The sequence below is a fragment of the Protobothrops mucrosquamatus genome, unplaced genomic scaffold (genome assembly GCF_001527695.2).
Source record: "Protobothrops mucrosquamatus isolate PMUCROS unplaced genomic scaffold, P.Mucros_1.0 scaffold_69, whole genome shotgun sequence".
NCBI classification, from domain to species: domain Eukaryota; kingdom Metazoa; phylum Chordata; class Lepidosauria; order Squamata; family Viperidae; genus Protobothrops; species Protobothrops mucrosquamatus.
The window spans coordinates 374,296-390,083 of record NW_015386145.1 but is presented as its reverse complement, the minus strand read 5'-3'; the positions used below and the strand labels follow the sequence as shown (position 1 = coordinate 390,083).

The window sequence follows — 15,788 nt, the reverse complement described above, 5'->3', positions numbered from 1 at the left end:
CCCCACCCTTTCTCCCTCGCAACCCCCAGACATGGCTGGTCCTGACCTAAGGGGAACCTCCCCCCTCCCATCCACCCTGGGTCCCCCTAAAAATTTTTTAAAACACCCCTGTAAAAACTTTCTTAATTTAAATAATTTAGATAATTTTTTATCCATGGCCGCTGCATGCCACCTCTCGGGGTTCCACACCCCATCCTTGGCTCTTTTATGACTCGTGGACTTCACCTTCCAGAATTCCTGAGCCAGCATGTATTTCTACACTGCATGCTGGACAGAGGACGTAGTTCTTATGTAATACAAAGAGCAGGGATTTCTTTCTTTGAAAGTAATTGGCTCATTTACATGCCCCATTTACTATTCCAACTGAATCCAGGTTTTAAAACTCTTTACTTCGGCCCAAGTAAGTTAAGCTTGGAAACTAATTTATCTAATCTATAAAATGTCATATACCTTAATTGCACACATGTTACAGCTTTGCAAAACTTTGATTCACAGATTTGGTTCAGCATATCTCTAAACTGAGCCAACTTTACTACTACATTAGAAAATGGAATCAAGTGGTCAGATTCGAAGAGAAAGGATTTGGAAAACCAAATTGAAAACAACACTGAAGTGTTATGTTTAATTGTTTTTTTAAACTGATTTGAATTGTTAAATTGAATTAAATTAGTATTTCTAAGTGAATCGGGAATTCAAACTGAATGAAAGTCAATTTCTACACTCTAATAAACATCACTGCTAGGTTGATCGTATTGCAGAGGATCTTCAAAGCAAAACAACCAAGAGAAAAGAAAATGATATGATCCAGAATATGTTTCTCAACCTTCGCAGTTTGAAGATGGGTGGACTTCAAGTCCCAGAATTCTGGGACTTGAAGTCCACACATCTTCAAACTGCCAAAGTTGAGAAACACTGACCTAGATTGCTATAGCAAACCTCCTGGCTTATGTAGGGTTTGCACCTATAGCACACTAAATGACATCTTTCCAGAATTCTTTAAAATCTTGCTAAAAGAGAGATATTTTGCACTGAATGCTGCAAATGTGTGAGATAGTAAAATTTATTCCATTAACCTGACCTGTCTTATATTCTTTATTCTTTGGTACTGGGCAAATGAACTAGAAGAAAGCATGTCTACAGATATGAATATCATATCTTTAATCAGTGGATGGAAATGACAAGAACAGAAGCTGGAGTATTATGAAAATTCAATATGTGCCTGGAACCAAAACATTTTTTTAAAGATGGAATTTGGAGTGAGATATATATGGCATTCCTACACATCTCATTTCTTTAAAGACGTTAGCTGTTCAAAATCCACCAAGCAATGAAGAGTCTTGCCATTTCATTGTCATATCAATGAGGTAAGATATAGAAATTATAATCATTAGTGGGGAAATTGGAGTTCACGACAGGGCCACTCAATAACAGGTGAAATACCTTGCTGATTGCTCCTCAAGAAAGATACGGAATTGTTCCAAATCTGTCCTGTTGTTCAGCAATTTCATAATGGAGTATGATTTGAAACCTTCAGAATAGTCTTGATCAATGGATTCTACAAGTCGAATAGACTCAGACTTCTGGAGAACTTCTGCAACTGCCAAAGCCTAAGGAAAAAGTTGCACAAGATAATGCTCATACTTCCTGGTTTCTTAGCTCACGAAGATATGTATTTCTTCTTTGTTTTATGCAGTTTCATTGTATTTCAGGTTCAAAGATTAAAGGACACCTCTGTGCATCCAGATCTGTGACTGGGTACATTTGATTAAAGATAATATCTGTTAAGTCCGTAGATAAATGGCGAAGGAGGCAATTCATGCTACAGAACAGATCTTTATTCTCTCTCAGTCACAACTACCAACCAACCAACAAGAGCAGAGGCACGCAGGCCTCCTTTTACACTCCCAGATCCCCGGGCAACCACAACCAATAGCAGGCACTCTTTTCCCGCCTTGCGCATGTGCGCAAGGCTGGCGCCGCTCAGTCTGGTCTCAGGCAGCTTTTGCAATGCCCAGGACTCTTGCAGCGTCCCGAGCCTGCTTCTGCAGGCTCAGGACACAACAATATCTATATCATCTCTTGTCACTAATAAATGGCTTTATGTAGGATTGATAGCTGACTACAAACACTAGGATTGTGTAGATATCTATATAAGAGAAAAGAACAAAAAGGTCATCTATTCCTTTTTTATATCATCATCCTGATATAGCATAGGCACCATGACAATGGCTGGCATTTTAAAGGTATATAACCTTGTGGCTCAAAAGAATATAACGTATTGTCCCTCTCAACATAATATATGAATCTAGGTCACCATAATAGATATAGCTAGAAAATGAGGACATGACTTCTAGAAGTTGATCTGCATATTACACATATGTTGTCTATAGCACTATTACAGAGCCAAACTGTTGCTTTGAAAAGGGGCCATTTTGTAACATCATGCTTTCAAAGCACTTTTCTTAAAGGAGACTGGTATGTTCTGTTCCATTGTCCTCCCTGCAATGGGCTTCTTTGGTTACATTTGCTGGGAATTATGAGGGTTGAAGTTCAACACATTGAGAATTTCCAGAAGTCTGACTTAGGATATGATTTAACAGTATAACTATTTCCTTATTGCTAGAGAAAGGAGAACAGCCATGGCTTTTTATGACATAAATACTATTATATTATACTACTATTCAGGAATATGCCCAGCATGCATTTTATGGATTATCGTATGAAATATTATTAACTGGTGGATGCTATATTAGTATGTATGTGAGAAAGAGCAATGAATCTTGGCTGTATAACTAAGATGCCAATAAATCTAGTGAGATCTACAATTCATCCCTCACAGTACTTTTAATATAAAGCTGGAGATTTGAGCTTTTGGGGTGATTCACCAAATGCTTACAGTTCATATTAATGCCCACAAGTTCATAGGAAGAAAATAATATTCATTTGCATTTGCTAATCAGATAAAATGTCCTCTATACTGGAGTTATATGTTTATTGCCCCATATTCTTCCTTCTACAGTATTTTATCAATTAGTAGTAATAGTATTAGTAGTATTAATAGCAGTAGGATAAATATTGTTGGTTTGCATGCCAAGCCATTTCTCATGACACACTTGCTATAATTTTGAAGCCATGCAGCAATTGGCTGGTATGGACTAAAAGTTCATCCATTGAAAGTTTTAATATAGAACTGCATTGTGTAAAAACTTTGTAGGTTTCTCAAGAGACAGATTTGCTGCCACAGAGAAGCACATGGGGTTAAGCGCTAAATATGAGGCAAGAATAAGGATGTTGTTTTTGTTAATAGGTGCTTGCCTTTACCTCATCCTTCTTGGAAATGCCCTCTGCATGCAAAGCCTGCAGCTTTTTAAAGTACACTGAGTCCAGCTGTCGAATTTCTTCCACCAGCTCCACCTAATAAAATAATAAGTTCTGTCATCCACCCAGCACATATTACAGAAAGAAAGAGGAAGGGGTAGGAGAGGAAAGCTGCCAATGACAGTGGGTAGAAAAGAACCACACTTGCCAGGAACAAGACAGATGTTTAGGAGACATATCTCTGCATGTTGCATTTCCCCCAGACCAGATGATTCAAGGAAAATATTTGCTGAAACAGCTAAAGCAACGAATATTGTGTGTATCCGTTTGGCCCCTCCAGAATCAAGAAAGACATGTAGAGTTGCTTCTGGGTAGTTTCCTTTATTGTTCCTTATCTATAGACAGAAATCTTGCTAAACTAAAGCAATTATATGCATCACTATATATATATACTTTGTTTTACCCAGTTCCTCCAGACCAAACATTCCATATTTTGCCCTCTGGAATTGCAGACCCTCCCTACTGGGAATCCAGACTACATTCTACCACAGCATCTCACTCAGGGACAAATTATTCTCTTCAAAGAACATGGTGGCAAAGTCACTAGCAGTGTGTGCATGCTAATTGATAGGTTCAATTTATGTTAAACTCGTTAGATTTATGTTAAATTTTGTTTTGTTTTTTGTTTTGCATGAAAAACAAAATTTAACATAAACTCACCAGTTTATTTAATATGGACTAACAAGTGCATTTATTTGTTTGTTTGTTTTAAAAAAGATGCTAAAAGCATTAAAAAGAACAATGCTTCTTCTGATAGTAAATGGGTAAAGAGTGCTTATTGGAACTACAGGCAAACAATCTTTATTGAAACATTAACAACTTTTGATATTATTTGTAAGCTACCTTGGTAGATTTGAATCCAGAAATTTGAATTGCAAAACAAATAAACAAATAAAATGGGAGCACCAAAATATAGCATAGATATCAGCATGTTGGGAAAAATGCTAAGGTTTGTTTAATTACAAGGGAAATCCTACAACCAAAAACTTAAGGAGAAAAAATTCAAAACTTGCACTATGCTCAACAGCTGTAGAATTGGAAAAGAAAAATAGAAGAATGGATTATTAACTTGGACAGAAAGGCTGATTGATCTCTAAACGGGAACATTCTGCAACATTTATCAAAACTTAGGATTCAAATGGTTGCAATTAAGCAATTGCAAAAAAAAATTCTTTGAAACTATTATTCTTGCTGGCAAAAAGGAAGAAATAATTGCTAATATCAACTCCTTTGAACTACTGTTGGAAAAAAGCATCCTAAATATTTTATTTGAAATTCAAGTTGAGGAGTATAATGATAGCTAGTAATATTGTTTTGTTTTGCAGAACTATGTGCCTATAAATTACCTTGTATCACCTTGTTTTGTTTAATTGGCATAACAATAAGCCTTAAATTAAAAATTGCCAGTGGCAGTCTTTTTACCTTTGAGCAAAGAATTTGGGAGTAATATGGGAGAATGAAATATGCCGACTGTTTCCATAATGATGGTGGGAATAGACTAAAGTTCAAACAAGGGAGAGGCTGAAACAGGGGTTAGGTCACAGTTAAAAAGTTCAAGACAGTTTTCCTATGTTTATAGATTACCTTCCCATAGATTTCTCGGTCTTCTTCTATCATCTTCATCCATGGTACCAAAAGAATGGCAAGGATGTATTCTTCTGCTAGGTCAAAAAGATCTTCAAATGGTGGATCAATTCTTTTGTAAATCTCATTTTTTGTAGACTGTTCTATTCCAATATCCAAAGTAGCAGACGGAGCAATATAATTAGCATAAAGCAACTGTGTTGGATTAAAAAAAAGAAGAGATAAATTGCTCAACAATTATCCAGTACAATAAGGTTCTGTTAAAATGAAAAATCAAAAAGGTTGCATTATTATTTGAATTTCCTTAGTTTTTTATTGTGATACTGTAACTAATAACTGCAACATGTAGTTTCTCCTTTCTTCCCTACTTATTTTTTTCTGATGATTTCTACTTTATTTTTTACCCCTCAAACAAACAAAAAAGTTTTTCCCCTTGATCCTAAGATTGGTTCATGTACACATTTCCATAGCTTTATGGGTATTTGTGAATGAGATCCAGATATGTATATGTTACTTACTGTTGCAGACACAGTGATTTTAAACAAGGACACTTGAACACATTATAATCTATACATAAAGTAAAATCCTGCAGTAGTAGATCTAAGTATACTATTCTGTACAAAATGAATATAAGAAAGCACTGCATAAAGAAGGAGCAGTAGCATAGGGCAGGATAGATTAAAATCTATCTGTCAGAATATTATAGTTACATGGAAAGTTTCTTTTAAAAAATACAGAAATAGTTTTAGGAAAATGCCACTGTGTGTGGTCTAGTAGTAAAATCCACTTTAACATCATAGTTTACTGCCATAGCCTTCTGCAGCACCTTCAGAGCAGCTAGACCTCAACTATAAGTCATCAATGTACCTTATTATGCTTATTTTTTGATTGGTAAGAAATTCCAGGGTAAAGTTAAACTGGCTTTATTTCCTTTGGAAGAAGATCAGTCCTACCAATATTTTAAAATAATGACATTTATTTATAGCTATCCAGGTTGAGCACAGGGCTGCTACATCAGAGAAAACAACCAGCACCACAAAATGTTCTTAGCTTGTCTTCCGCAAGTCTGTAATTTCTCTTCACATGTGGACATTATCTAAAACAACATCACTCTTAGCAAGCAATTGCCTAACATCTGAAAACCCCAACCAGTCATTTCCCTAATAAGATCTTCAGCAACATTACCAAGACTATTGAGACACTTGTCAGCGGTATTACTGAATCAATTATTTTTTTCTATTTAATCCCTATAAAATAACATTTGAGAACTAAATTGCAAATGATGACCCAATGTAGTCCATCTTCTGTGAGTTGTGTGAAAAAATGTTATGCAGCTTTGAAGACTACATTGAAATTACCAGGCTGCAGAATTTTTTTAAGAAATTGACAAAGAAAATAGTAACTAATCTCTATGTAAAACTGGTTTCAGTCCTACTGTATATGCTTAGATTATTTTTTGTCTCTCACTCTCTATAACATGCTTGGAGCATAACAGTAAATGTTCTAAACTCTGGGAAACTCAAATTCAATTTAGTTTGGATAGGAACTAATGGTGCATAGCTTAGTTCTGATCCAACTGGAATAACTGATGTAGCTGAGATTATTGAATCTGTCAATTCAAAGAGTTGTCTGAATTGATTTCCCAAATCAAACTTCACACAGCCCTGGTAGAAACTATTTTTTTTAATGTGAAATAAATGAAACTTAAAAAAAGAGAAGGAGTGTTATGTCACATTTTTAAAAATTACCACAATATCAAAATGTGAATACTTTCAGGGACTACATACTGTGATGAATAAATATATGATGATTTTACAGTATTGCATTTATTAAGGCTGTGGAGTTTTTTTAAAGAGATGCAGACCACAACAGTTATGCTCCTGTCAGCTACAAATGTCTTTGGAGAATTGGATCTGAAACATTACACAGCACCATTCTTTAATAAAGCATCCATATCCTTTTGAATAAAAACACCCCAGAGGGCTGTTTACAATTACTTAAAAACAATTTTAACAAAACAACCAAGAACAGCACACAGAGTCAATATTTAAAACCAAAACATAACAAATATTTTCTACCAGATATAACAAATGCTTGTTTAAATAAACAATATTCATATCCAGCAACATGAAAAACAGCCAGGGAGTACACCAGCTAACTTTGTGGGTCAAGATGTTCCATAATATGGGTGCAATCATTTAGGAAGCTCTCTTTTTCAAATTAATGAATAGTCTTCTAACTTAGATGGGGCCCAGAATAACAGTTCTCTTGGGAACAGACAGTTGGAGCAAATAGATTTTTAACAAGCAATCCAAGCTATTTCCCACTAACTGTCCCAGGACTCTAAAACAGAGATTAAGAAAAACCTCCTCACAGTCACAATCCTGGCACTAATCTTGGGTTGTTGCGCTGGTGTCCCAGCCAGAATTTCCTCCAGCTGGCCAATGGGAAGATACAAAGAGGGGGAGTAGCTGGCGCTCTTCCACTGCTTTTTTCCCCTTGCTATATTTGCTTTTGCTGGGGAGGGAGACAAGGAAGGGACTAAAACAATAGCAGCACCAACATGAGGGGAAATACAAAACTACCCCTTGGAATGAAAGATGGAGACATGTTAAAAAGAGGCCATTATGCCTTGCGTAAAGGAGGCTGGAGGAACTCCTGAAGTTAATAGACAAAGCAAGACTTGATTTCCCACCAAATCATTCTGTAGTTCCAGAAGAAATACTGAAAAAAATGCCTTTACTGTGTTCCTCTAAAGCATACAATTACAGAATCATAGCTTTGGAGGGTTGAAATGAAACTTGGATGTTTTGTACTCTAACTCCTGTGCAAGGGAGGAATCCTCAGTCCATCCCAGTCAAATGGCTGATCAACATCTGTTTGAAAATCTCCAGTGATGAAGCACCCTTGACTCCAGGAAGTAGGTTGTTTTCTCTGCTTAACAGCTCTCACAGTCAAGAAATTCCTTCTTATTTTGAGTTTGTATCTCTCTCTGTAAAGTTTCCATCTGTTGGTTCTTATCCTATCTTGAGGCATCATGAAATAAAAATCTACACTTTCTTCCTTGTCACAGCCCTTTAAGTACTAGAAGGCTGCTATCATGTTCTCCCTGAGCCTTCTCTTCTTTAAGCTCAACATACCTAGCACGGCTCATAGTTAATCTGCTTTCCAAAATCAAGACAAGCTTTGCAGCATCAAATAGAAATAGCCAGGCAGTTCTGATTTCAGATCAATGCAAAGACTGATCTGGGAAAATCAAACAAGACAGCAAGCTCAGCATCAAGATCCAAGCCTTGCATGTACAAAAGGGGTGTCTAAGCAAGCGCTAAACATGTGAATTATATCATTTTCTCCTGGAGGGTCAGTCAGAAAGCTAAGTTATAAGGAACTGTGCCATTTATAACTGTGAAGGAACAATCTGCGAAGCTCTGTAGTATTTGCTTTATTATAACTCTATGTTTTGAGGAGAAATTGAAAACTGCACACTTGTACAAGTAAAGTCCAGGCTGTGGTCACCATGGCATTTAGAGGAGCAAGGAAGAAAAGAAATACGGAAATATTTTTATGGTATAAACTTTAAGAGGTATAACTGATGACTTCTAAGACAGGAAGGTTTTCCACTACTGTATTGCTATCTGGTTTAGCTTACCCCTAGGCTGAAACTGCAGATCAAAGAGAAATTTAAGTTCTTCTCCAAGATGATGCCTTCTGAATGTGTGGGATTGCATTTTGTAGAATTCTAAGTCAGCATGGACAAAGGCTGGAAAACTAGGAATTCTGAGAATTGTAGGACAAGCCTACCTCTAAAGAGCCCCAGGTTGAAGAAAATTCTATGAAGCCAATCATAATGATTGAACTACTTATACAGTAAATTTGCAAGCTTTAGCTGACCTAAATGATATCATTCATGACATTTGTGTGATGACACTATGATCACTGTGAAGTCATTTGTCACTCAGATCAGATCCTAAAACTCAGAGCACTTCATTGGTTCTAGAGGTCCAATAGAACAGTATCTGGATGAGGTGCACTTGGTCTGATGGATTTCAATTCAATGAAAAACCACATCATCTGCCATTTAGTTGACTACTGAGTGCCAATAATTTTAATGCACTTTTTTCCTTTTCTTAATTATGAGAGCTCTCTATTATAAGTTCAATTCCCATTCTGTTTATGCTTTCCAGTTTTTTGCTGGAACACTACAACTTTCAAATGGTCTTTGTATAGAATAATACTCCCAACAATTATTGTATGATACAGTCCATTACATGGAAAATATGTTTTAAATGGCTTCCTATAAATGCTTGAAAAGTTCATACAAAAGTCACAGTATATATAATAAAATATCAGACTTCATTTATTTGGTGATTTCTTTTTTACTTCAGTAAAAGAATGTTTTATTCTATATCACCTCTATATATTTCTCTATAACATAAAATGTATTAGAGATGGGCCTAAAGCAACTTCCAGATGTGGGTTCTGCTTGGGTTTTGCATCTTTATGTAATTTCTAAGAGCAAAATCTGGAGACAATAAATCCAGCCCCCCCTTCCCCACACCCCTCTCTCACGCCCCCTTCCCTACCCCCCCTTCCCAAAAAAATCAGGTCAGCATTCAGGCTTTTAAAATCCTGAATCCAGGAAAGTAGAAATGGATCGACTCGTTTAATAAAATCATAACTTTTCTTCAAGTTTCAATTTTTAAACTCAAACTTTATAATCAAATCAAGCATTAATCCTTCTTGAGTTAAATAAGGAACTTAATTATATGATTAGCCATATAATGTCAAAAAGTTAGGTCTATCCTGCTCAAACACAATTCAGAACACCTGTATTATTTTCTAGCAGCTTAATTCCTGTCTACAGAACAATGCATTATATTTTTATATAAACTGCCTTTGGTATATGTCCCATAACTGTCTTTCATTTTTCTACCTCTAAACAACATTTTTTCCCAGGGCCAATTCCCACATATGTTTGTTGTTTTCCTTTTCCAATTCAGTTTGCAATTTACTATATGTACTTATAGCAAAATAACCACATACATTCCTTTCATTATACATACAGTGGTTCTCCCTCTGGAATACATTGTCTTTTCTTTAATATATCACAATGTTAAGACAGATATAAATAAAAGAAACGAAAAGGCTTAATAGAAATCAAATTACTTGTTTTAAGTGACATTATTACTCTAAATACAAAAAAGCTATTTTTAAAAAGGGGGGAACAATTTATCTGGAAATGTCTGTGTAACATGACATTAACATGAAGAACACCCTGAAAGACCTCAGTAGGTGGTAGCTTTTAGCGGGCTTTGTTTAGGCTCAGAAGCCAAATAGAATTGGTCCTAGTTAATATTTGGACTGAACACTACCAAGGAATTCCAAGAATGTAGGCTACATTGGGAGATCACTCACTCAATCAGTCTGTCTGTCTGTCTGTCTGTCCGTCCGCCTGTCCGTCCATCCATCCATCCATCCATCTACCTATCCATCCAGAGCAAACCACTTCCATACCACTGCCAAGAAAAGTGCATGGATGTGTCCTTGAAGTCCTCAAGAATCAAATTTGGCTCAAAAGAGATTTTAATTATTATATCAATATAGAGTACTAATCCTATATACAGCAATAATACATTAGTTCTCCAAATAATTATTCTTATGTAATCAAAACTGTAGCATCCACATAAAGAAAAACAGACATTGGAAATCTTGATGAACCCAAGGTGCACAGAAATACAAAAAGGCTTTAGAAGAAAAATACAAGAGGAAAATCATAAAATAGTAAAATCAAGATTCAGCAATTTCATTGGCTAAAGAAAACTGAATTTCTTGTTTGGGAAGGGTGGAAGATGACTCGACTCAATGACTAGAACTTTAAACAAATAGATTTATACTGTAAACATTTTGCATATCCTACTTATTTATTTCTATGAAACATATACCCCAGGGGTCTCTCTGGATTCCATTGTCATTTCTTCTTGTCATGAATGTGTTGATTATTTAAACAATAACTTCACTCCATGCTCAGAGTTCAAGGAAAGTTACATCATAAATCATTCATATAAAAACTGAAGAAATGAAGAATCTGTTAGAAACTCAATCCTAGCCACATAAGACAACTCCAAAAGAAAGTGAATGCAATATTTTCCATGGAAGGTTAAGAGGGTTTCTTATAGCCTTAACAATAAGACAGAACAGCTTTCAGAACAAATGCATGTTTATTTATATGTAGTATTTGAATATTGGCTTTGGTATGCACTGATTCAATATAGTGTAAATTTCAGAAAAACCATTATAAAAGCTGCATCGCTAATATAAAGGAGCTGTCTTACATCTCTCCACATGATGGTTATTATTAAGATGAAATATTTATGTGTAGCCTCTCACTAATGACTTCCTTAACATTACTTTTTACCATCTTCATTCAAAAATATTTATATCTGAAATTCTCCAAGTAAAACGTCCTAGTTGGATAATGGGAGGTAAAAATTATAAAATAATTAAATTAGACTCAAAACTTATCCTTTGCAAAAACATCCTCCTTCTGCCAAACTAAAATAAACCAGCATTAAAATAGAAGATCTATATCAGCCATTACAAACTCAAGGGTATAAAACGTGCACTGACACTGGATGTTTCTACTCAAATAGCTCTTAGAGTTAACCAACAAAAATATTATGCAGTTATTTCAACTTTTTTAAAAAGATTATTTATGAAAGAAACAGAATGGGGGAAACAATGAGAAAATAAGGAAGCTGGTTGTCCTAATTAGGTAACAATGGAGCAAGTTATCTAATTTCTAAAATTCTAAGTCTTGCAATGCTGAAATTTCTACTCAACAGGAGCATTACCATTGAATGGTGGTTCAGTAAAGAGTTTCTACACAAACGAACTGAACCAATGTCCTATTTATATGGATCTCTGCCACAAAATGAGTGTTCCATTTCTTAGTCAGCCCATACCTATATGGTTATATAATTTGAACACTTCTAGGTCACAGAAAAAGCAAAATTGAGAGGACTTTAATGAAAGGTTATTTGTAAAATAGCATCTAATGGTTTCCAGCATATGGTCTTCAGCAAGGGTAATGCAAATAGTTTATTTACAATCCATGGGGGAGGGGAGATTTGTATGTTAGAGAGCAGGAAAGTTTTATCTTAATTTCTTTACTTTTAGAGAAAAGTTCTCACATTCACCATTCAGTGTGAATTATTCTCCTCTTATTTTTCAAGAATTACGAAATGACCTGACAATGCTAATTGTTGGTATTTTTCTTGTTTTTTAACTTTTACAGATGAACCACCAAGCTACAGCGACTGAGGGTGCACACACCAATCTAAAGCACAACATGGGTAACTAGACAAGATACAGTTCTTGTTTTAGAATGAGGCTAGTCTCCTGATGATCAAATAGCATTCTGATGAAAGCTTAGACATTGATTCCAGGATTCTACTTCACTTTTTGCACTCATGTATGGTGGATAGAATTTGAAAGAACACAATCACAATATGCTGACTCTGGTCTTGATTGAATACAGCTTGAGTCTCATCTGTGTTACAATGAACTTAAAAAAACAAAACCATAAAAGCAAGCTCAAGAGCACTATCAAAAGTTGCCTCACATGTGTTGATTTGTTATATTACATTTGGGCTGTTAGTTATGCTAGTGGAAGAATTTCAGATATTGCACTTTGATGAATTTGCTTGTAATGATCATGTGGATTTAGCTTTCTGCAATGTTATAGTTATTCTCTTTATGCTATGTTCTACTGTCACCACCAGGCCAGAATGGAAATAAAATTAAATGAAGAAAAAATAATAAGCCCGTTAGGTTTAAAATAAGCAGATAAATGGTAGAGAGTGGCTGCTTAGCAGAAACATTGCCATCTCTACGTATACTCCAAGCACTGATTGTGAATCTTTCATTTTACCAGTCAGATATTAACACATGACCTTATAAAATTAATGACAGACATCCCAAGGAAGAAAAACCCTTCTTTTCCTGAAATTAACCTGATTGTTCAGATTCTAATCAATGCTTACATTCTTCACTTCTTTCACACTACAATAGATAAATCAGGCTTGTGTTGCCTTTTAAAAGCATTAGAAAAATTACTGGAATGTAAATTTGTCAGTGGTTTTTAGGCACGATAGCTAATTGGAAAAACTTTTGGATGAAAGGACTCAGAGGTCACAAGCAAAGGGCCTGAGACCAAAATGGTGCATTGCAGTAATAAAGCATAGGTGTCAATTGTTTCTCCTGTAGAAAAATTAATGGTCCTCAGTCCATTACAATATGCAGGCAGGAAAGAAATGAGAACCTTGGGTCTGCATCACAATCAAGTAGTGGCCCAGTCTGATCAGCTGACCCTGGCACCAAATCCCTAAGAATGTACCTTGCTGACCACTTCAATGCTGCCTCCTGCTCAAGTTAGATTAAATTCATACTGACTCATAGTCGCCCAGGTCAACAAGGACGATCCTGTGTGATGGAGTTCCTGGATATCTGGTGAAAAATGGGCTATACGACTAAAGACTATTAGCTGAAAAACCAGGGCCAGCAGCAGCCGCTGCAACTATACATTGATTTAAAACAAATAATGATCTACTATTACAGATCACAAGAAGAGAATATTTGAAACAAATGCACCAGTTCTGGAAAGAACAACATCCAGAAACAGAAATACCAATAGTGATATGTGCCTTGGGTGCAATCCCCAAAACAACTGGAGCACCACTTGAACACTATCCGCACTGACAAATTCACCATCAGTCAATTGGAAAGGCATCTTTACTCAGAACAGCCTACATCCTGTGACGATACCTCTAACACTACAAAATGTCAACAACTGCCTATCTCAGGGCCTTGGGAAGGACTTGATAGATGAAGAAAAATGCCAAATCCAGCCTGAACACCTGTGTGATGAACCATAACAAAGCAATACAAGTAAATGTGACTGTCGTTCTCCAATATGGTCCCTTTCCTCCATGACTGACGACTATGATGGCCCCAACAACCTTAATGAGAACCATGTTCCTCTTTAATGATGGGATATTATTCCATAGATTGCTCCCATGCGTGATTTATAATTGGTTTTTTGACCAGAGTTGCTGATTCCTTTTCTGAAATCAAATGACCAAAAGAACTAATTTTCTGTCAAAGCTGAAAACTGATGAACCATCCAAAGAGTTGGCAGCCGAATAAGAACTGGCATTTGTGTCAAGATGATTTTAAAAAAAATCCAAGGAACTGCATAACAATACTATAAAACAAACAAATATATAATTGGCTGCCTTAATAACAAGGGGGAAAAGCCAGATTTTAACAGTTTCCAGAAGGCCAAGAACATGGGGGGACTGACAGTGTTTCATAGGACAGACAGTGTGATAGAGAAGACACTGTTTGAGAGAGAAGACCTGGAGCATGCCCAGCTGTTGAATTTGGTGGAACAGGTGGAAATTGGGAGTTAGATGGTGCCATGCTATGTAGAGTTTTAAAGATAATAAGCAATACTTTGAATTGCACCTTGAAACAAACTGGTAGCCAATGTAGCTCACACAATAATAATGTTGCATGGGCGGCTTTTGGAGCCCCCAAAACTGTTTGCTCCACTGCATTCTGCACCAGCTGACGTTTTTGAGTGTGCTTCAAGGGCAGCCCTACATATGGAGTGCATTGCAATAATCCAATAGGGAAATGACTAAAGTATGAGTGACTGTAAGCAGAGCATCCCAGTCCAGGATGCAAATGGCACATAACACAAATACACACAAAGAGCCCCCCGACCATGGCTGCCATCTGCTCTTCAAGCAGGTGGCTGTACACCAATTTTATCTGGGGGAGTACTGCCCCATCAAGAATTAAAAATGATAGGTCACCAATCCAGACTACTCAGAAATCCAAAACCCCTCAGTCTTATTAGGATTAAGCTGCAACCTTTACTCTCCATAAAAACAGTGTCTATTTTGTAGAGAATCTGGCCAGTTTGTCATAGATGTCCTAAGCACTCCTGAAATCATTTGTCAGGATATGATTCAATGATCACCCGGTCAGGGTCTCAGGTGGAGAAATCAGAACATTAAACAGGATTCAGATCTTTGAAGATGAATGTCATAATTTGGTCCTTTCTGCTACTCTCCAAATTTAGTCTTGTTCTGCAATACATCTTTAAGTCCCAATAGATTTTGGCATCACAAGCAATACACATGGACCCTTCTATTGAATGCAAATCTGCCTTATGTCCTTGAGGGTGCAACCATAGATGGCAAATTCTTATAATCAAGGCCAATTTCTGAATGTACCAGTGCTCTTCTGCTCACCATCTGTAACCAAGTTTATTTGGCATCTTCTCTGTATTTTCCTATAGAAATTGGAATGGGGTGGTTTTACATACTAAACTGCCAGGAAGAAAATTGGCCTAAGCAACTATAATAACTCAGTTTATTCTATTACTCATATATCATCATTTCAAGCCTTATATTTCTACCATTCACATCACTTTCTCCAGGCAGCATAATAACTCCTGAAACTTGCCAAGGTTTCTTACGAACAAACTGCTGATCAACATTGCCAGGAAACTACTGACCTCACCATTGCTGCTGGAGACTTCCTCTAGCTTTCTACCAGATTTCTTCCTGATACATGACTGTCTAAAAAAGCCAGATGCCATTGCATCTAAGACTCTTCCCAGTACATGGACTGATCAATCCAATCACTTTATTGTAGCTCTGTTGTATCACTCAGTTGTAGCTTCCGATTACACCAGTGGTTCTCAACCTTTTTAATGCCGCGACCCCAACCGGTCGTAAGTCAAGGACTAAACCGGT

General features: G+C 36.4%; 1 protein-coding gene across 1 annotated transcript in view; it reads right to left on the bottom strand.

Annotated features, from left to right (window-relative positions):
• RGS22 (regulator of G protein signaling 22) overlaps positions 1 to 15,788 on the bottom strand; it is an 80,882-nt gene that overhangs the window by 20,701 nt on the left and 44,393 nt on the right. Inside the window, exons 16-18 of the mRNA XM_029283656.1 lie at positions 4,963 to 5,157; positions 3,316 to 3,414; positions 1,441 to 1,607 (exon numbers count right to left, since the gene is read on the bottom strand). Of these exons, the coding sequence (XP_029139489.1) occupies positions 1,441 to 1,607; positions 3,316 to 3,414; positions 4,963 to 5,157 (461 nt within the window). The remainder of the gene's footprint in view (positions 1 to 1,440; positions 1,608 to 3,315; positions 3,415 to 4,962; positions 5,158 to 15,788) is intronic.